This window comes from Anguilla anguilla, chromosome 13, assembly GCF_013347855.1.
Source record: "Anguilla anguilla isolate fAngAng1 chromosome 13, fAngAng1.pri, whole genome shotgun sequence".
NCBI lineage: Eukaryota > Metazoa > Chordata > Actinopteri > Anguilliformes > Anguillidae > Anguilla > Anguilla anguilla.
This window is the reverse complement of record NC_049213.1, coordinates 3,079,111-3,101,203: the sequence shown is the minus strand read 5'-3', so window position 1 is coordinate 3,101,203 and position 22,093 is coordinate 3,079,111. Positions and strand designations below refer to the sequence as shown.

Here is a 22,093-nt window from a genome sequence, read left to right as displayed (position 1 = left end):
TTTAGGAATTAGGAAGACATTCTACAAAAAGAGCAAAATGAAGGCCAAGATGTATATTACAGAAGGCCACACATATGTCATTCTAAATGACGTCACTCTGAAGAAGCAAAGGTATGAGATTAAATGCAGTTATATGGAGAGTTAATGTGTATAATTTCTTGTAATTACCAGTGCTGTTGAAAGGTTAATTCATATCTACAAATATTTATAGAGAATATTTGAAATATATTTTCTGCTCTGATATATGTAAGGAATTATATGGTTATGCATGGCATACATTTAGTTTATTGTTTGTTTGTTTGTTATTTTATTAAGCAAAGGTACTGATTCTGAGCCCGTACCAGTCAAGAAACCAACATTTCCATGCTCCCTAAGTGACGTCAGATGAAGGTGAGGGTAACGTGGATGGCCGCTCTACACTGCCTATGTTCCACACCATCTGTCATTTCGCCGCCCAGTCTCCCGAAGGCTGTCACGGCTTTCACGATTATCGCGGCAGATACTGCACACCTCCAAGCGAATGATCGTTTCAAAAGTAAGTCCGTTTACCTTTCTTCAAATTAAAAGACAGCAATCTGTTAGTACATTTAATTTTTTTGGACCAAGCTGGCCGGTAGCTTGCAAGCTGAGATGCAAGGGAGTTAGCTTTGTTCCACCCGTTTTCATGCTTATTTTGTGCTGTATCCGATGTGTTTGCAACATCTTAACAAAATGAAGGAGACCAGTTGACTTTGTTAAAATAAGATTCGTTTTTAGCGGCGCCGCAATGATGCTTGTATCTGACACAATACGTAGGCTAATGTTAATGTGCGCGTAGCTATTATAATACTAGCCTCTACCCTGCAAAGCGTTACAGGTTGCTAAGGTTTGTAGACCTGTTGCTATGGTCACGTTTCTATTGTTGTGAAAGAGACTGACAGTGTCTTAAAGTCTCCATGCAGTGAAGATGCTTCCTTTGTCTTATTTTTGTATTAGTCGTTGCTGGCGTATTTAAATTATAGCCCACATCTATTTAGGCATTTTTACCCAAAATGCAGTTGTCCTCCATAGTGTGCATTGTGAAGAGCGTAATTATAACGATAGTGCACAAAACTAAGGCAAGATGTAGTGCTGGAATGTTCCCAGCATAATTCCACACGATTCAGTTCATAGCCTACCGTACATATACTCATTGGATGGCTTTCTAATTCCTTCAAGGCACAGGCTTGTCAAGTCAAGCGCAACGAAAGCTAACTGTGCTATGGGATGTAGGGCTACTTATATTAAGGTGTCTGACACTGAGATAACTACAAACGCAAGTTTCCCATCTTATGAGACCTGCACTGATGAGATGGTTGAATTTATGGTTTAATATAGAAATACAGTAGCTTAATACATTATTTTCACAAATTAATCAGATTTCTTTCTCTGGTGTGGACTTCATTTTCCAGATATGTTCAACAAAGATGCATCAGTTTGCAGAGGTGAAAATCCAGGGTCCGAAAGTAAAAGTCTTCCCCAGTATTTTGTTCCAATCACCTGGATTTGCTAATTAGCACAATTCTTCAGCCAGGAGCTGGGACTAATTAGTGACTAATCACCTGGCTGAGTTCATGGGCAGAAGAAACACGTGCCAGGACTTTTACCTTCTGATCCCAGTGCTTGCCTCCTCTGTCAGTATGATAAGCACAAATACCAAAACTGCTATACAGTGCAGCTAATTAGTCACTAATTAGAAAATGAAGTGCATCTTTGTTTCACAAACAGATTTTTATTAAACAGAAAGCAGTGTCCTCCCAATAACTGGCTCTGTTGGAAAGAATTTCATTGATTTATTGGGTTAAGAGGTCGGTGCTGCTTCCACACTGGATACGCCACTGTGCTAATGCATTATGCATAGTGATTATTATGCATAGTGATGTACATTTTCTGATCTACTGTTTGTCTACCTATAGCCTCTCTCCCACTCTTTCTCTCGATAGAGTCAATCATTTCTTTGAACAATGCTAATCAGTTTTAATGGTTTAAAGAGTTAACAACCTAACAACTTTATTTCTGTGGCCATTTGGATCATTTCAGTAACCTATGAAGGTACGTTTATCTGCTTAGTATGTACCTCTGAAAACAGTGATCCCATTGGATCTTTGAAGTCTAAATTTCCCTGTATTAAACTGCTGTACATGGTTTAAGTTATATAATGCATTTTCCTTAATATAATATAATATAATATAATATAATATAATATAATATAATATAATATAATATGATATAATATATAAACAGTAGCCTAGTCTAACGTCTCCGTCGGGCCTGGGTAAAATACGTGTTTGCAATAGGCTACTTATTAGATAGTGGTACCATTTTAAAACGCTTAACCAGGTTAGATCCCTGAGAAGCATCCCTAATTTTATTTAACATGTTAGCCGATCGAAACATGAAAAAACTTGTTTCAAGTATAGGTGAACATCGATGTTTAAAAATGGTTATATTAAAACAAAAGGTATACTTATGGAATTGCACTGGCGTTTAAAGTATTTCCGGTATTTAAAACAAGGTTGGCCGCCTTTTGCACTTTATTTTAAATAAGTGGGCTACCCGTCGCGTACGCTGCTACCTGACGCGAATCTGGGTAACTGGGGCATTTTGAAAGGGGATCGCGGTCAGGGGAGCAGCTCGTCCGTTCAATCGCAGGGGTGGTAATTGCGTTTTCGCGGGAGGTAGTGACAGTGCTGGTCCCTATAATCCAAAGCGCCCATATGTCACGGGCGGGTGCTTCACACGGACGGCTTTCGGTCACGAGCAGCGCGCGTAGCCCAGGCCTTCCCAGCTGTAGTAAGATTATCCAACGGCTCGCGGGTTTAGGAGAGCAGCAGGTGTTTACTACGCGAGGAGAGAGTTATTAGCCAACACTGCGCGATGGGCGTGCGTCATCGGGCCTGTTATTTATTACAAATTCACATGGGAACGGTAGGTTTTCCTTACGTGCACTCCCGGGATAAAAATTATTTTTGGAAATTAATATCAGAGAACTGCTGTAAATTGATTGTTATCAATCTGAAATGGGCTGTGCAGTCCCGGGCTGTTGGACAAGATTATTATCTTTATGAATATTTATTTAGGACCCCATCTCAACTTGGTGTGTATATGTGGTAATTCTCTTTCTGTAATGGAGGTGGCCTATATTGTGTGTGTTTGGGGGAAACAAAAAGAACCCCCAGACCTGCTGCATGTTTTGAACGTTTTTGAGCAACTTTGAACACTCAATCCACATCTGCTGCGGAGGAGAGGGGGGAATTTATTCATCGGGTTAAACTGGGAGTTGATTCAGTTGAGAGGTCCATACTGGGGATTTGGCCATGACACAGGATTAAGTCTTAGTGATAAGTGCCGTGGGACCGTTAATTAGGACAGTGAGTCAGGAGAGCTTCTGTTCAGGCTCTAATCTGAATCCTGAGAACGTGCTAATTCACTGTGAGAGGATCTGGGCAGAACAGCTGGCAGAATACAACACAGCTGACAAAAGGTAACAGTCACACTGAAGGTTACAGTTACTGCAGGTAACAGTTTCACAGGTTACAGGTAACAGGGCAGAGCAGGGCCGACCCTAGGATTTTGGTGGCCCTAAACGATTCTGTGGGATGTGTTCGACCGGGGGTGGGGGGGGGGGGGGCGGTGGGGGGGGAGGGGGGGCAGGGAGGTGGTGCTGTTGGATTCTGTCGAGTGGGGGGGGGGGTCTCTTGGTAAAATCGTTCTTACATTACATTGTTATCAAATGTTCTGTTGCCATTAAATTTTAAATTTAGACCGCTAGTTCCGCAATAGGGGATGAGTAACGTAATTACGAAAATAACGTTTTTTACCTTAGATAAACATTGGATCGTGTGACCCCCCTGGCAGTTGTGGCCCTAAACAACCACATAGAGCGTTTATGCCACGGGCCGGCCCTGGGTAAGAGTTCCTGCAGGTTACAGTTACTGCAGGTAACAGTCATACTGAAGGTAACAGTTACTCCAGGTAACAGTCATACTGAAGGTAACGGTTACTCCAGGTAACAGTCATGCTGAAGGTAAGAGTTACTGCAGGTAACAGTCATGCTGAAGGTAAGAGTTACTGAAGGTAACAGTCATGCTGAAGGTGCTGATTCTGTAGATTGTTATCTCTGCACACCTCAGTTGATGCTGTATTTGGGTGGCAGGGTAGCCTGGGGGTCGGGCAGTCACCTGGCAACAGTAGAGCTGCTGGTTCGAGTCCCTGGTGGGCATGTAGGGACGCTGACTGGGTCCCTACAAGAAAGACCTCTGCTGTTGGGCCCTTGAGTGAGGCCTTCAATCCAAAAACTGCTCAGGGGCTTCACCCCTGTTCTCTCTCTCTCTCTCTGACTCCCCACTAGTACCTGTTCGCTCTGGCCTGTTCACTCAGGGCATCCTTAAAAAAGGGAAACGAGTTCTCAGTTGACCCTCTCTGGTTAAGTAAAGGATTAAAAAAATTATAATTTTGAGGGCCCTGACTCCTGGAGTTGGCTAATGGTCAAAATAGAGCGTATTACCTTGAATAATTGCTACTGCGTGCAAGTACTGTTGACAAGCTAGAAAGGCTACTTTCCATACTGCTGTAACAGGAGCATGTTCCCTGTCATAGAGATTATGCAAATCTGGGTTTTCAAATGCACTGCCCTCTATAATGTATGGAACAAGGACATTTTTTTATTTGGCTCTGTACTCTACAATTTTAGATTTTTAATCAAACAATTTGCATGTGGTCAAAGTGCAGATTCTCAGATTTTATTATAGGGTATTTTTTAAATGCAATTTTGGGTTCACCCTGGAGAAATTGCAGCACTTTTTATACACAGACCCCCCCCCCCCTTATTGAAGGGCACCATAATGTTTGGAACATTATGTTAATGTTATGTAAATGAAAGTAGTCCAGTTTAGTGGCATATTCTTTGCATACAGTGACTGCTTGAAGTCTGTGACTCATAGACATCACCAGGTGATGAGTATCTTCTCTGGTGATGCTCTGCCAGGCCTGTACTGCAGCCATCTTCAGCTCCTGCTTGTTTCAGAGGCTAGATCCTCTAAGCTTTCTTTTCAGCATATGAAATGCATGTTCAGTTGGATTTAGATCAGGTGACTGACTTGGCCTGTCAAGAATTTTCCAGTTTTAGGCTTTAGGCTTTTGAAAATCTTGTTTGTTGCTTATGTAATGTGTCTGGGATCATTGTCTTGTTGTAGAACTGAGCACTGTCCAATTAGTTTGAAGGCATTTGCTTGAAATTGAGCAGGTAAGATGTTCTGTGCACTTTAAAATTCATTCTGCTGCTGCTATCAGCAGTTATATCATTATTGAAGACAAGTGAGGCAGTACCAGTGGCAGCCATACATGCCCAAACCATACACCTATGGGGGGAGGGGCAGGGGTGCTTTGGATCTTGAGCAGTTCCTTTTGATACAAGTGAATCTGGGTCTCATCTGTCCAAAACACCTTTTTCCATTTATATTTATATTTATGTATAAAAGGTGCTGTCATTTCTACATGGTGAAACCAAAATGAATAAAAAACACTTTAATAAAAGCTGACAATATGCACTTTAACCGCGTGTGATTACATATCTAAAATTGCGGAGTACAGGGCCCTAATCATGAAAAAAGCATGTCTTTGTCCCAGACGTTATTGAGGGCACTGTGGATGGACCGATATTCAGCACAGTGTGGTCTTTTTATCATTGCACCACGGGTTTATTTTGCCAGAACAGGCAGAAGAACAGGCTGTTGCGTACTATATGAGGTCTTTGGTGTTGAGTTTGGGCAGAACTTAGGTTTGTGCCCTCGTTTACTCTAATGGAGTACCTTTGTGCCTTGTGGCTAATAAGTTCAGATAAAAAATGTTTAATTATCACGTTTTATTTTGTGACGTAGCTCCCTTTCACACGTGTTGTTATATTGTCAGGCTAAGGGTTAACACATGGGGCTGTCCCATTGCCCACAGAGGTGGGAAGTCCAGGGGTCAGAAAGTAAAAGTCATGCCACGTTAATATTAGAGTTTTGGTCGTGAAAATCAGCAGTTTTGCGGACACATTGGCGGTCTGAAAACGCAGACCGCTTCCTTGCGTGTGCTGAACCTTCTCCTACTCCAAACTCCCCAGATTAACCAGTGGTAACGATGGTGAGAACATGACACTGGTGACCAGCACCATCGCACCGCCTTACCCACTCCATCCGCATGTTCACCTGGGTCTACCCACTCCATTCCCATACTCACCTGGGTCTACCCACTCCATTCCCATACTCACCTGGGTCTACCCACTCCATTCGCATGCTCACCTGGGTCCACCCACTCCATTCCCATATTCACCTGGGTCTACCCACTCCATTCCCATACTCACCTGGGTCCACCCACTCCATTCACATACTCACCTGGGTCTACCCACTCCATTCCCATACTCACCTGGGTCTACCCACTCCATTCCCATACTCACCTGGGTCTACCCACTCCATTCCCATACTCACCTGGGTCTACCCACTCCATTCCCATACTCACCTGGGTCTACCCACTCCATTCCCATACTCACCTGGGTCTGCCCACTCCATTCCCATACTCACCTGGGTCTACCCACTCCATTCCCATACTCACCTGGGTCTACCCACTCCATTCCCATACTCACCTGGGTCTACCCACTCCATTCCCATACTCACCTGGGTCTACCCACTCCATTCCCATACTCACCTGGGTCTACCCACTCCATTCCCATACTCACCTGGGTCTGCCCACTCCATTCACATACTCACCTGGGTCTACCCACTCCATTCCCATACTCACCTGGGTCTACCCACTCCATTCCCATACTCACCTGGGTCTACCCACTCCATTCCCATACTCACCTGGGTCATACATACATACCATACATTTTACATGCCGCCAAAATGTCACATGACATAATTTAGTTCTGAATGCTGGTGAAAATAGATGTTTCCTTTAAAGGTGCCCTTAAACATCAGTTCCACTGGAATATACTACAGGGTCAAAGTGTTTGGGTTAGGGTAGATAGACCCTAGGGTAGATAGACCCAGGTCTGGTTAAATCCATCTCAGGAACAAGCGGGGAGGGGGGGGGGGGGGGTTTGCCACTTCAGATTCAGGTACAGCTCTTAGGTGTCAGCTGCGGTAATGGTGCAGATTAGAGCTGTTATACCTTCTCTTTGCAGTTTTCATCAGTAAATGAGGTCAGGACTCAGGATTCAGTACCAGGACTCAGGATCAGGACTCAGGATCAGGACTCAGTACCAGGACTCAGGATCAGGACTCAGTACCAGGAATCAGGGTCAGGACTTAGGGTTCAGGATCAGGTTTCAGTACCAGGACTCAGGATCAGGATTCAGTACCAGGACTCAGTACCAGGACTCAGGATCAGGACTCAGGATCAGGCCTCAGTACCAGGACTCAGGATCAGGACTCAGTACCAGGACTCTGGACCAGGACTCAGGATCAGGACTCAGGATCAGGACTCAGGATCAGGCCTCAGTACCAGACCGATACGGGCCGTAGCCACACACTGGAACTTTCCGCTGGACCAGGCTGAGGCGCCAGACAGGGACCCTCGTCTGAGGGTGGGGGGGGGGGGGTTATGATACTCTGATACTTCTTATTCAAGAATACATTCTTTTCTTTTTTTAAATAGCACTTTCTCAACACTTCTCATAGATGATGCGTTTAGTTACTTGATGTTTGGCCTTTTCCCTCTTAAGCTGCTCCCACAGATGTTCAGTTGGGTACAGGTGCGCTGACTGTGGTGGAAACGCCATCCTAATACACTCCACTTGTTCTGAATAATGTATTCATGAATAAGAAGTGTAAACGGAGTATCATAATGACATTATTTCTTGATAAATAATGAAACTAACTGTAATCTTGCTCAGCGTGTTGAGGGCTTTTTGTAGGTAGCACCTCAGAGCCCTCTCCTGTGGGCCTCTTCACAGAATCATGATGTGGGGAGAATTTGCTTCATCCTCTTTCATGCAAACATTCATGCAAATGAATTCATGCAAACCGGGTGAACTGGAGCATGGTCAGACGCCGCTGGCGGTCCGTGTGACCTTACAGTAATACAGTCTTTTCCAGGTGTTATCTCATACAGCTCATACCCCATGAAGTCCGGTGTAGGCCAAGATGGTGTTATCTCATACAGCTCATACCCCATGAAGTCCGGTGTAGGCCAAGATGGTGTTATCTCATACAGCTCATACCCCATGAAGTCCGGTGTAGGCTGAGATGGTGTTATCTCATACAGCTCATACCCCATGAAGTCCGGTGTAGGCTGAGATGGTGTTATCTCATACAGCTCATACCCCATGAAGTCCGGTGTAGGCTGAGGTGGTGTTATCTCATACAGCTCATACCCCATGAAGTCCGGTGTAGGCCAAGATGGTGTTATCTCATACAGCTCATACCCCATGAAGTCCGGTGTAGGCTGAGATGGTGTTATCTCATACAGCTCATACCCCATGAAGTCCGGTGTAGGCTGAGATGGTGTTATCTCATACAGCTCATACCCCATGAAGTCCGGTGTAGGCTGAGGTGGTGTTATCTCATACAGCTCATACCCCATGAAGTCCGGTGTAGGCTGAGATGGTGTTATCTCATACAGCTCATACCCCATGAAGTCCGGTGTAGGCTGAGATGGTGTTATCTCATACAGCTCATACCCCATGAAACCGGTGTGGGCTGAGATGGTGTTATCTCATACAGCTCATACCCCATGAAGTCCGGTGTAGGCTGAGGTGGTGTTATCTCATACAGCTTATACCCCATGAAACCGGTGTGGGCTGAGATGGTGTTATCTCATACAGCTCATACCCCATGAAGTCCGGTGTAGGCTGAGGTGGTGTTATCTCATACAGCTCATACCCCATGAAAGCGGTGTGGGCTGAGATGGTGTTATCTCATACAGCTCATACCCCATGAAGTCCGGTGTAGGCCAAGATGGTGTTATCTCATACAGCTCATACCCCATGAAGTCCGGTGTAGGCTGAGATGGTGATAGCTCATAATTATAGCTCATACCCCATGAAGTCTGGTGTAGGCCGAGATGATGTTAGCAGCATGAAATTTGTTTTGGGAGCCAGTAAAGCCGCATACAACTCTTCCTTCTGTCCTTATCAGTCCTGTCTCACTTCCGCAGCACCTGTGAACCTCCTCAGAAGTGTTCACACTTCCTGTCTTTTTCGCCTGTTCTCCTGGCAGTAAAGGAATGTGTGATGGATGTGGGCAGTGTTTCACACATCAGCATGTGAGATATCAATCAGTCAAATTTTATTTGTATAGCGTATTTTACAGCAGTCGTCACAATACGCTTTACAGACAACCCTGGCCTAAACCCCCACGGGAGCAAGCCTAAGGCAACAGTGGCAACGAAAAACTCATGTGAGATATGCAGTGTTTCACATACCAGCATGTGAGATAGCGTGTCTGCGTGTGTGAAACAGGTCTGCTGGCCTCGTTCTGCATGCCTATGTCTCTGTGCCACCTGTGAGGCAGGTGTGTATGCGCCGGCTGTCATAACGTCAGTCCGCCAAAAGTTCTGCCCTCGCAAACCTGACTGTCAAACGGAGGGCCCCGTAGGAAAGCAGAATCCAAGAAGAGATCTCATAGCTGTTTCTTTCATTTCTCCTAGACACAAACAAGCCATTTTCAACACTAAGGTGAGACCAAAGGCTTTTTCTCCTACTTCTCAAATTCAACTCAGGAGAAACAACCACATATAATCTCATTTATGTCTTACTCTGATCAAAACAAGAGATCTCTAAACGATCTTAAATAAGTCTAATTTAGGTCTCCTGAACATGGGACCATGAGATCAAAGAAAGAGCTCAAAACAAAATTCAGCTATGACTCCTAGGATCTCATGATTCTTCTCAAATATGTCTCAGTTTTCTCATAGTGACCACATGAGAAACAACCGCATCTCAATTCAATATCCATTCGTCTTACTGAAGTCTCAAATTCATCCTCTCATTATCTCATCTTTTCTCCTAAGGGGGTTTTAGGAGCAACAATTCAGATTGAAGTGATCTCAAAAAGAGGTACAATTGAGATCTTACTGCTTTCTCAAGAGTTAAAGAAAAGACCATCCTGGGCAAAAGATTTTTCCTCTGGGGTGTGACGCAGCACAAAAGCACACGCTCATTAAGCATGGGGGGGCGGGGGGGCAGGGCCGTAAGGGAGGGAGCAGAATTATTTAAACTAGACTGCTCCGCGCACTCGGACATGCATCAAAAGCTGCAGACCACAGAGACGGCGGTAGCGGGTTTGTGTGTTTGTCCTTCAGATAGTGTACGGCCACAGCGGGAAACCACATCTTCATTCGGTGATGACTGGATGCCAACGTTAGGTAATGTGGATGCAATCGGTGATGTACTGTTTTGTTATGACTGTGTCTTCATTTGATTACTTGGGGTTTTTCCTTTGATCTTTAGTTATATAAGGGGATAAGTGAAAAGGTTCGGGGAGATGGTTCAACACTGTCCTGCACGTCATATGCGTATAGACGTCTCACTGCACACACTTTGCACCGTTGCATATTGCCATTATTGAACACACTGTACACGAAACTACGTGCACTTTAACCTGGCATTCCCCTTTAAGCACTGTACACCTAGCAGTTATAACATACACAAAGAACTCTGTATTTCAGCACCCCGTAGTCACTCGCCTATACTCTGTTGCCGTAGCAAGATGCACAATTATATCTGTGCAGGCTACACAGGCCAGTGGCACATCCGCGTCTACCACGATAGGTCCAATCCGTATAGAGCCACACTACCGGCGGACCACTCGCAGTCTCCTTCTGTGTAAAACCGTTAGCACAGAGAAGAGGTTAAAACCCCATTTTGGAGTCAGATACCTGAGATAACGTTAAATTAATTTAGTTCCAGCGGCACCAGGTAAGACTACACGCGTTCCCCTGCCACTCAGATACTTCCACTGTTAGTGTGTCTGAAGGGTTTCTTGCGATAACATCAGCTGGTAGGCCGGAGATCAATTTCAAGTGAATATATTCGAATACGTGCATCCTTGTAAATAACAAAATCAATGGTATATTTTAATTGACTGAACTTTGCATTTGCACAGTGAAAAAATCATTTTCAAACAGCAAAACAGCACTTCGCTTGTAAACAGGTTTTTCCATTTTCTCAGGTTTTCCCCAAGAGGAAATAGATTAGCTTCCCATGGGAAATTAAGAGTTCTGGGAAACCTACTATTACGGAAGGTTTTCACTCCAGCCCTAGAAAGCAGACCTCATTCAACAGCTAGAGATCTCATTGAGCTGCTAATTAGTAGTCAGGTGTGCCAAATTAGTGTTGGTGTGAAAACCTACGGGACGGTAGATCTCCAGGAACAGGGATGAGTAGCGCTAAGAGGAAGTGGTAAGTCTAAGAGCACTAGGGTGTGTTATTTAACCGACTGGACTGTAGCCATATAATACATGTGTGAGGTCCATGCGTGTGGCAGGCCACAGGGGAATCCCGCACCCAAAGGGGAGCGTCGGCCAATCAGCTGCTGCCTCGTCAGGTGACTCCCCCACCCGACCACACCCCCGTCCCTCCCGAGGCCTCTGTAACAGAAATGAGGTTTATCAGGGCTGTGACTCCTGTAGTCTAACAGAAAGGAGGTTTATCAGGGCTGTGACTCCTGTAGTCTGTAACAGAAAGGAGGTTTATCAGGGCTGTGACTCCTGTAGTCGGTAACAGAAAGGAGGTTTATCAGGGCTGTGACTCCTGTAGTCTGTAACAGAAAGGAGGTTTATCAGGGCTGTGACTCCCGTAGTCTGTAACAGAAAGGAGGTTCATCAGGGCTGTGACTCCTGTAGTCTGTAACAGAAAGGAGGTTTATCAGGGCTGTGACTCCTGTAGTCTGTAACAGAAAGGAGGTTTATCAGGGCTGTGACTCCTGTAGTCTGTAACAGAAAGGAGGTTTATCAGGGCTGTGACTCCTGTAGTCTGTAACAGAAAGGAGGTTTATCAGGGCTGTGACTCCTGTAGTCTGTAACAGAAAGGAGGTTTATCAGGGCTGTGACTCCTGTAGTCTGTAACAGAAATGAGGTTTATCAGGGCTGTGACTCCTGTAGTCTGTAACAGAAAGGAGGTTTATCAGGGCTGTGACTCCTGTAGTCTAACAGAAAGGAGGTTTATCAGGGCTGTGACTCCTGTAGTCTGTAACAGAAAGGAGGTTTATCAGGGCTGTGACTCCTGTAGTCTGTAACAGAAATGAGGTTTATCAGGGCTGTGACTCCTGTAGTCGGTAACAGAAAGGAAGTTTATCAGGGCTGTGACTCCTGTGGTCTGTAAGAGTAATGAAGTTTATCAGGGCTGTGACTCCTGTAGTCTGTAACAGAAATGAGGTTTATCAGGGCTGTGACTCCTGTAGTCTGTAACAGAAAGGAGGTTTATCAGGGCTGTGACTCCTGTAGTCTGTAACAGAAAGGAGGTTTATCAGGGCTGTGACTCCTGTAGTCTGTAACAGAAAGGAGGTTTATCAGGGCTGTGACTCCTGTAGTCTGTAACAGAAAGGAGGTTAATCAGGGGTGCTGCAGGCCCAGAAGGTCCAGAAGGCTGAGGGAGAGGTGTGGAGAGAGCCCCACAGAGGTGCACGTGGGGGCCAGGACACCTGCCGCGGTCTCTCCAGGGTAGGGCATCACGCTACCCCCTCCCCCTTCCTTCTGTTCCTCTCTAACTAAGCAGGGTCTGTCACTGGAGGGGGGGTCGGGGGGGGAGCCGCAGGAAGCTCTGCCTAATCTGCGGTGAGCTGGACAGATGACCGGGATAGTCCTCTCTGGGTCAGCTGCCATTACCCTGGGGAGCCTAATCCAGCTGCTAAACTGAAGATCACTTTTACCCCTTCAGCTCTCCAGCGCTCACCTTCATCCCATTTTAACTGAATTTGTGGTCGTGTCTGTGTGTGTGTGTGTGTCTGTGTGGTTGTGTGTCTGTGTGTCTGTGTTTGTTCGCTCTACTGTTGGGCGTCTGGCACCTCCCTACCCCCCATCATGTGCCTGCATTTCTAGTCTAAGTTCCAGATCATGTCTCCTGTCTGTTTTTCCCCTTGGTGGTGGAATGGGCTTCCCACTGCAGTCAGAGCAGCCTTGTCCATCTTCCCACTGTAGTCAGAACAGCAGAAACCCTGCCCATCTTCCCACTGCAGTCAGAACAGCAGAAACCCTGCCCATCTTCCCACAGCAGTCAGAACAGCAGAAACCCTGCCCATCTTCCCACTGCAGTCAGAACAGCAGAAACCATGCCTATCTTCCCACTGCAGTCAGATCAGCAGAAACCCTGCCCATCTTCCCACTGCAGTCAGAACAGCAGAAACCCTGCCCATCTTCCCACTGCAGTCAGAACTGCAGAAACACGGCCCATCTTCCCACAGCAGTCAGAACAGCAGAAACCCTGCCCATCTTCCCACAGCAGTCAGAACAGCAGAAACCCTGCCCATCTTCCCATGCAGTCAGAACAGCAGACACCCTGCCCATCTTCCCATTGCAGTCAGAACAGCAGAAACCCTGCCCATCTTTCCACTGCAGTCAGAACAGCAGAAACCCTGCCCACCTTCCCACAGCAGTCAGAACAGCAGAAACCCTGCCCATCTTCCCACTGTAGTCAGAACAGCAGAAACCCTGCCCATCTTCCCACTGCAGTCAGAACAGCAGAAACCCTGCCCATCTTCCCACTGCAGTCAGAACAGCAGAAACCCTGCCCATCTTCCCACAGCAGTCAGAACAGCAGAAACCCTGCCCATCTTCTGACGCAGACTGAAGCCTCTTCAGATTGCACCATGGTTCCCCTGACCCCCTTTAAATAGCCTTTCTTTGTTTCTTTCTTTCTCTGGATTTCCTTTTGGATAACATAATAGGTATTGCTGTGTAAAGATATGCAGATCTTTGCTTTCTTAGCTTAATATTGCACTTATTCATTATAAATTTGCGTATTGCCTTCTTGAAGATACAGCATTTTTAATTCCAGAGAGTAACAGTGATGTTCGCCACCACTGACGCTGATCTGAATAAGAACACCTTATAAGTGATGGGAAGGTTTGTGCCTTTGGGGTGTTTAAATCTCTCAGCATATTTTAATTTCATTTCCTGCTGTGGATTTATAATATTTACTGTTTCCTTTTTTTTTGTCAAGATTCAGTATTTTGCCTGGGAATTCCATTACTATTTGTCTTAAAAACAAACAATTTAACTATAAAAATGCAAATTCAGCTGTTCACTGAACAAGAACTGCTTGCCCAATTTATAATGATAATTCATTAAACTGTCCGTGAAGGGAAACAAAATACTTTGTTTCTCTCAAAGTGGAGCCCAAACCTGTATTCATGAAGTCTCTTATAGTAGGACTGCTGGTCTGTGATCAGTTATGTCCTGTCCATACCCTAACCTCATATATCATGAGTGAAGAGGCACAGTTGGTCCTAGATCTCCTCCTGTTCTGAAATACTTTATAAATACAGACCTAAGAATGTATCTGATCAAGTCTTTCTCTGGAAAATGGCACCTGAATACTGAATATTGAGTCATAGCTCATTTCTGAACAGAAAGCTTATTCTGGTGACGTAGTGCTGTGCATTGAGTAAACTGTCAATTAGTCCCCTATGCAAGCTCGGAGCAGACTTACTGAAGTCCACACCAATCAGGAGCCCAAAATGAGCGAACACAAAGGTTGCGCAGGCAGATTAGCTTTCGCTAATGAATGGAAATCAGTCTGGTGAAAACAGCGAGGCTGTGGGGTTTGCTGTGAAGGTCCTATACTACACAACAGCAAGCGGAGCACAATGGTGCCCAAGCAGGAAATCCGGTAATGTACCTGTGTTCAGCATTGTAGTGTTAAGGTCTGCTGGGGTATCTCTGTTCAGTAGCTTGTGGTAGCAGGTCAGGGTGTCTGTGTTGAGTCGGTGGTAACAGGTCAAGCAGGATACCTGTGTTTAGTATTTTACTGAGTAATTTCATTTGGAGTGTCTGTATTCAGTGCTTGGTGATACCAGCTAAAACAGAACTGCACTGTGTTCAGTAATTGGTAACAGGTAAAACAAGGCAGCCATGTTCAGTAATTGGTAACAGGTAAACCTGAACAGCCATGTTCAGTAATTTGTAACAGGTAAAACAGAACAGTCGTGTTCAGTTATTGGTATCAGGTAAACCTGAACAGCCATGTTCAGTAATTTGTAACAGGTAAAACAGAACAGCTGTGTTCAGTAATTGGGAACAGTAAAACAGAGCAGCTGTGTTCAGTTATTGGGAACAGTAAAACAGAGCAGCTGTGTTCTGTGATTGTGCAGTAAGTGGTGGGGTTGTTTGCTGGTGGAAGTTTGCTGGTGGAGACCCTGGCGTTGCTAGCGTGACCCCCCATCCCCCCCCCCCCCCCCTTTATGTGGAAGTGATGCGGCCCCCCCGCGGCCCCCTTCCTGCGGCAGGAAGCGCGGAGCGGTGACGCGGCGGCGGGCCTGTGCGGCGCTAACGTGTTTACGCTCCTGGGAGAGGATTAGGGGAAGCAGCTTGTCCTGCAGCTGCCGCTTCCTGCCCGGGCCGGCCCGCACGCGGAGCGGCGAGGGGGAACCAGCATGCCGTGGGGGAGAAGCGCGCCCCGAACCCGCCGGCCGCCCTGGGGCAAAGCCGGGACGCGCCCTTCGGCCAGGTAGGCTCCGAGCCTCGCCGCGCGGGCGCTGGGTAGACCTGCGCTAGATTGGATTAGCACATTAGTGCAGCCCCTCCTCGATCCACTCAGTCCGTGCTGGCGTCTGCGCAGCGCTCCGGCTGGTGAGCACAGACGGCTCTGCCGTGCGCTAACGCTGCGCGCTAACGCCGCGCGCTGCTGTCCGCTGCAGCCCCCGGCCTCGGGCACCGCGGCCGGAGAGGATGCAGCCGGGGAACGTTCTGGAAGGCGGGGGCTCGTGCGGTCGCCGTGAAGGTTGTGCGGCGTTTCCCGTTGACATTCCTCAGGGAAGTTGCGGGCTAGCTTTCCGTCAGAAGCATTTGTGACGGCTTTCGCGAGCCCGCGCTGCTTAACTGTCGAGCTCACGAGAACTTAAGAGGCTTTGGGTTGGAATTCAGTACCGAGGGATTGAGACTGCTGCCTGAGCCCTGTGTCACTGCTGGACCAGGGTGCTTTATCATTACTGGAGTGGGTCCTGTGCAGCTGTCTCTGATGTGGTTGCCATGAGCTGAAGGACACATGACAGCACTCAACACTGTAGTGTACCTGTCCTGTTCATCATGTTGTGGTGGTGATGTACCTTTGATCAGATTATTACTCGGCTGAAGATATGCGTAAAATAATTTAGGCACTGGCACCATTAGATAAGCAGAGAGCATGTGAGCACACGTGTGGGTGTGTGTATGTGTGGGTGTGTGTGTGTGTGTATGTGTGGGTGTGTGTGGGTGTGTGCTCGCACGTGTGTATGTATTTGTGTGTGTGTGTGTGCACTTGTGTGTTTGTGTGCATGTGTGTGTGTGTGCGTGTGTATGCGCTTGTGTGTTTGTGTGCATGTGTGTGTGTGTTGTGTATGCATGCCTGTGTGTGTGCGCGCGCTCGTGTGTGGGTGTTTGTGTGTGTGTATACGCTTGTGTGCATGTGTGTGTTTGTGTGTCTGTGTGTGTGTGTGTATGTGCGTCTGTGTGTGCACGCCTACTCTGAACAGGAAAACTGAAACCATTTTGGATTAATTTGGATGAAACTGAACTACAGTGACTTTGGGTTACTGTCATGGCAACAGTGAGGCATGCCACTAAGTGCTGCTTTAGTTTACTGCTGCGTTTTTAAGTGCTTTGTGGCATTTTCTTTTTAGAAGTGTGCTTCAGAATCATTATTTCTTGATTGATTAAAGCTCTTTCAGGCCTGCATTTGAATACTCCCTGCAATTTAAGAAGCAAAAATGAAGTGCTATCAGCTGTTGAAGCTTGATGCAGGGTTTTAGAATTACATTTTAGCTACAGTGCTAACCATGGGATGAATCAGCAGAGTATAAATATTAGCTTATAACATCCTGAAGAGTGGAAGGAATATGCTATACGTATGTCTAATGATATACATGTTTCAAGCTCATGAGTTTTGTTGGATGCAGAGTACACTACAGTCTGCTCAAACTGTACATTAAATCAAACAAAACACACACACACACTCACACACACACATGCACACACACACACTTACACATACACACACTCACTCGTTCACATGCATACACACACATACACACGCACACACACAAACACACATACACACATTTCCATTTGAGCTGTGTGAATTCCATTGCAAGCACATGTTCTGTTGCATTCTTCTCTTTTGAGGTGGGTTCATTTTTAAATATGCACACGCCCCCCCTCCCCCCCATGGGTCCCGCAGTAAAGCTGGAATGTGGGATCTGCTTCATTCCTTGGAGGGTTGCCTTGTGTCAAATGTCCTGACTGAGACGTGTCTGATCACACCAGCTCTGCAACGTCTGAGGAACCAACCTGGCAACCTAAGTGATTGCCTGCTGTGTATCAGGGCTTTTGTAGCCCGTTTGGTGTTAATAGCGCAGGTAGCATGATTATGCACTTGCTGCTGGGCCTGAAGTGTCGGGCTGTGCTGTGATTGGTCTCTTACACTGAGGTTTAGTGCTGTGCTGTGATTGGTCTCTTACACTGAGGTTTAGTGCTGCTGTGATTGGTCTGTTTCACTGAGGTTTAGGGCTGTGCTGTGATAGGTCTGTTGCACTGAGGTTTAGGGCTGTGCTGTGATTGGTCTTTTACACTGAGGTTTAGGGCAGCTGTGATTGGTCTTTTACACTGAGGTTTAAGCCTGTGATTGGTCTGTTGCACTGAGGTTTAGGGCTGTGCTGTGATCGGTCTCTTACATTGAGGTTTAGGGCTGTGCTGTGATTGGTTCCTTCACTGTTGGCATGTGAATAAACTAGAATCAAGAAATTAATAATCGTATCATTTTTCTGCCAGTGCAAGTGCGCAATATGAACTTATCTTGGATCTCAGAGAGAAAGGTACTGTGAACAAATCTAGGTTTTTCACCGATGAACTAAAACTTAAAGACCTAGAGAGATGACATACACGCACATCACAGAAAGCATGCTGATCTGTAGGACCAGGTTTGCCCTGTCTGTTGTACATCCTTATCATTATTGGGTTAAATGCAAAGTGGATCCTGGATCAGGACCTGTCCTCATGTGGATGAATGCAAAAATTCTGCACTGTCTGTGGGACCCCTTTTAGAAACCCTCATCGTGGTCCCAGCCTGAGGGCTGAGGAACTGCGCATGTGGGGAGAGAGCGGGAGAGACGGAGGAGAGAGAGGGGTAGAGGGGGAGACAGGGGAAGAGACGGAGGAGAGACGGGGGAAACAGGAGAAGAGACGGAAGGGGGGGGGGAGACAGAGGAGAGGGGTGGAGAGATGGAGGAGAGAGGGGGAGAGATGGCGAAGAGAGGGGGGAGCACAAATAGGCAATGCAGAAAAGCCTGTTCCTCCTGTGTATCTGCCCCCCCCCCCACCCCCCAGCCCTCCAGCCATCCTTCGTGTGAGCATTTCAGAAAGGAGGAATTGGGCCCGACTGAACCAGCTGCTCATGACCTCATCGCTGACTGCTTGTGCAGAGTGTAAGAGCTGCTCTGTGTCTGCACTCTGATGCGTATGAAAGAGCCTCCTCAACACTCAGCTAAGCAATACTGGGCACATGAAATCCCTGAAGTTTGTCTCTCTTATAGCACTTTAAGTGAAAATAAACTGTCTCCATTGGACAAGCAGCGTGCTTTGTCATCATACGTGTGAAACTGACGCATTTGTGATGGTCTGGCTGTTCGCGTTTCGAATCTGAGCCATTTTCCTTCGTGTTTTTGTTTGAACTTATTTTGCCGTTTGAGCAGTTTTCTGGTATGGGGGGCGGAGGTCAGGGGCGTGGGCCTGATATTTGGGGGTGTGTCTGGTCTGCTGAGGGAGGTGGGAAGTGCTGACGAGCGATGGCAAGGCGTCGGCTCGGCCGCTTCCTGCTCTGTCACTCTGAGCTCAGCGCCTTAGCGAGCGGCACCGATTGGCTACACCCTGGAGGGCGCGTATCCCAGGGTCCTCTGGCGCACGCGGCCCGATCGCCAGGCCATGGGGGGCAGGCAGGAGTTCCAGCACAGGACGCGTACATCCAGACTCCTCAACTTCAACCCCCGGATGAGAAGGACCAGGCTCCAGAAGCGACCCCCCCGCTTTCCCTTCAGTGTGCGGGCCAGGCCCGCCCCCACCCTCAGCGCCAGGTACCGCCGCACGCGCCCTGCCCCGGGACCCCGCCGGCCGGGGGGCACATTCCCGCACACCGGCTGCTTTTCAAACGAAAAACGTAACGTCAGAGGCAGCGGCGCCGTCTGCGCTCCTCTGGGCCCTTCAGTCTCTGCGTCAGCGAGGCGTCTGCTCCGGTTCCTCCTGTTCCCCCGCTCTGTGCGTCTGGAACCCCGCACCGCAGGAAGGGCCAGCATCTGCTATTCACAGACATCGTGAGTCTGCTGGTAGTCACAGACGTTTTTAGTTTGTTGGTAATCACAGACAGTGTGAGTTTGCTGGTAATCACAGACATTGTGAATCTGTTGGTAATCACAGACATCATGAGTCTGTTGGTTATCACAGATGTTGTGACTCTGTTGGTAATCACAGATGTTGTGAGTCTGTTGGTAATCACAGATGTTGTGAGTCTGTTGGTAATCGCAGACGTTGTGAGTCTGTAATCACAGACGTTGTGAGTTTGCTGGTAATCACAGACTTTGTTAGTTTGTTGGTAATCACAGACTTTCTGAGTTTGTTGATAATCACAAACATTGTGAGTTTGCTGGTAATCACAAACATTGTTAGTTTGTTGGTAATCACAGACGTAAGTCTGTTGGTAATCAAATCACAGACATTGTGAGTCTGTTTGTAATCACAGACGTAAGTCTGTTGGTAATCAAATCACAGACATTGTGAGTCTGTTGGTAATCACAGATGTTATGAGTCTGTTGGTAATCACAGACATCATGAGTCTGTTGGTAATTACAGACGTTATGAGTCTGTTGGTAATCACAGACATCGCGAGTCTGTTGGTAATCACAGACATTGTGAGTCTGTTGGTAATTACAGATGTTATGAGTCTGTTGGTAATCACAGACATTGTGTGTCTGTTGGTAATCACAGACATTGTAGGTCTGTTGGTAATCACAGACCTTGTGCGTTTGAGGTAAATGGGCTGTACAGGCGTGATGGTGGACAGAGTTTGTTTATCTCTCACTGTTTAGTCTTTGCTGAAATGTGCTTTCCCTGAAGGTCTCATTTAAACGTGTTAACTGACCTAACTTAAGTCAAGTCAAGTCCAGCCAGGTGTTGTTATCCCAGAAGGAAATTTGTTCTGCAGATGGCCAAAAAAAAACAACAGTTGGACTTAAAGGGAAGAAAGACGAGACAAGACTGAACTCTCACACGCTACAACAATTCATACAGGGATGGGCAATACTGTACATACAGTGGTGAAATTAAAAGAAATAACCCGATGAAAATAACAGTAATTAATAAGAAGCTGTGCCTATTTTAATGAGTGTGTGCAAGGATTGAAAAAGATGTACCCTAACCATAGCATATGATAAATGGCAGTAAAAAATGTTTGGCAAGAGTATAAAGAGGAAAGGAAAAGCTGGGGAAATATATACAATGTGCACTGTGTAAGAGTCAGTGTCACTGCTGTTCTTACTGTATGCTCCACATTGCAGCACAGTAATGATGTCATATGAGTGTATTGTGTGGACCACTTGTGAACTGATCTGCGGTTGTTTACACAAACAAATATTTGTAACAAACGATAACTTCCACCTGCAAATCAAACATGCTTTGTCAGAATACATAAAGCATAATTCCGTCTGACAAATTTACTGTGGATTGATAGTTTTGACTGATAACTCACATCATGAGGAACTGTTCTAGACCTAAACGTGGACTCATTTTTTTATTACCAATGATTGTGGTTTAGCAAAAACATCACTAATTAATTTTACTTATTACCCATTTTAATGGCCATTTTCAAGTTATGAGTGATCACCTTGAATTTATTATTTGCATATGTATGTTTACTAATATAGCAAATGTATCCATTAGTTTCCATTAACCACTACATAACATAATTATTCTGAAGTTTGTAGAATAAAACCAATGACTCATTGAACCATAGTGACTTGGCTTAGATGGTTAACAGTACTCTGCTAATTCAATAATCACAGTGTAAATGTGGCAGGTGTTTTCAGCCAAATTCTCTTCGGCGTATGGTAGCGCAATCTTATGGGATGGCCTTTTGAAAGTGATTATACTGGTTTCTTAGCTTTCACAGAAACTGACGAAACCCCTCTCCCTGCTTAACTGCCTTCCTCAATCCTGAAACAATGCCCGCATATCAGAGCATCTGGATGGCTGCATCGAATTAGGAAAGCTGACTGCTTTTTTTGTCTTCGTTGATTGCCACAGAATAGCCATCCTGTGGAACTGACTGTAGAATAGCAGGAAAATCCTTCCATTTCACTCAGTCTCAGACTCCCGTCCAGTCCAGGTGGGCTGCAGTGGGGCTGGTTTTTGTAGTTTAGGCTTTGGAAACAAGGCGTGTGGACTCTGTAGCCCAGCGATCTCCATTCCTGGTCCTGGCAAGCCGCAGGGTCTGCTGGTTTTTGTTGTTACCCGGCACTTAACTGATCAATTATTAGCCGTATATTACACAGTTAACTTTCTCGGGTCTGAAGTGGTTGCTACTATTAAGGTGAAAACAAAAACCAGCAGACCCTTCAGCTCTCCTGGACCAGGAATGAAGATCGCTGCTTTAGCCAATCAATGACTGAGGAAGCTGTTTAGTGCCGGAACATACTGAGAACCAGCAGACACTGTGGCCCTGCAGGATTTCAGTTTGAGATCCCTGCTCTAAATGTTTTTGAAGTGATTCAGAATTCTTCATCACAAATACACAGGTGGCCAGCAGCATGTCACAATGTCCAAAACATGTGTCAAACAGTTATTTGAAATATTCTAACCATTTGACGCGAATGGAATCCCTTACAGTCGTAAAGGAAATGTCTGTATCTCCCCAACA

The 22,093-nt window shown here is 46.2% G+C and overlaps 1 protein-coding gene across 2 annotated transcripts in view; it reads left to right on the top strand.

The window, feature by feature from the left end:
* The first annotated feature begins 368 nt into the window (after window positions 1-368).
* Window positions 369-22,093, top strand: part of LOC118210787 (rho GTPase-activating protein 40) — a 43,133-nt gene continuing 21,408 nt past the window's right edge. Inside the window, exon 1 of one of the 2 annotated variants that reach the window (XM_035387219.1) lies at window positions 369-535. Coding sequence is in view for 1 of the 2 variants with exons in the window: in XM_035387218.1 (XP_035243109.1) it covers window positions 15,591-15,664 (74 nt within the window). In the remaining variant the exon portion in view is untranslated. Of the gene's footprint in view, window positions 536-15,509; window positions 15,665-22,093 lie in introns of those variants that run through there. The other variant, XM_035387218.1, reaches the window with a different exon arrangement.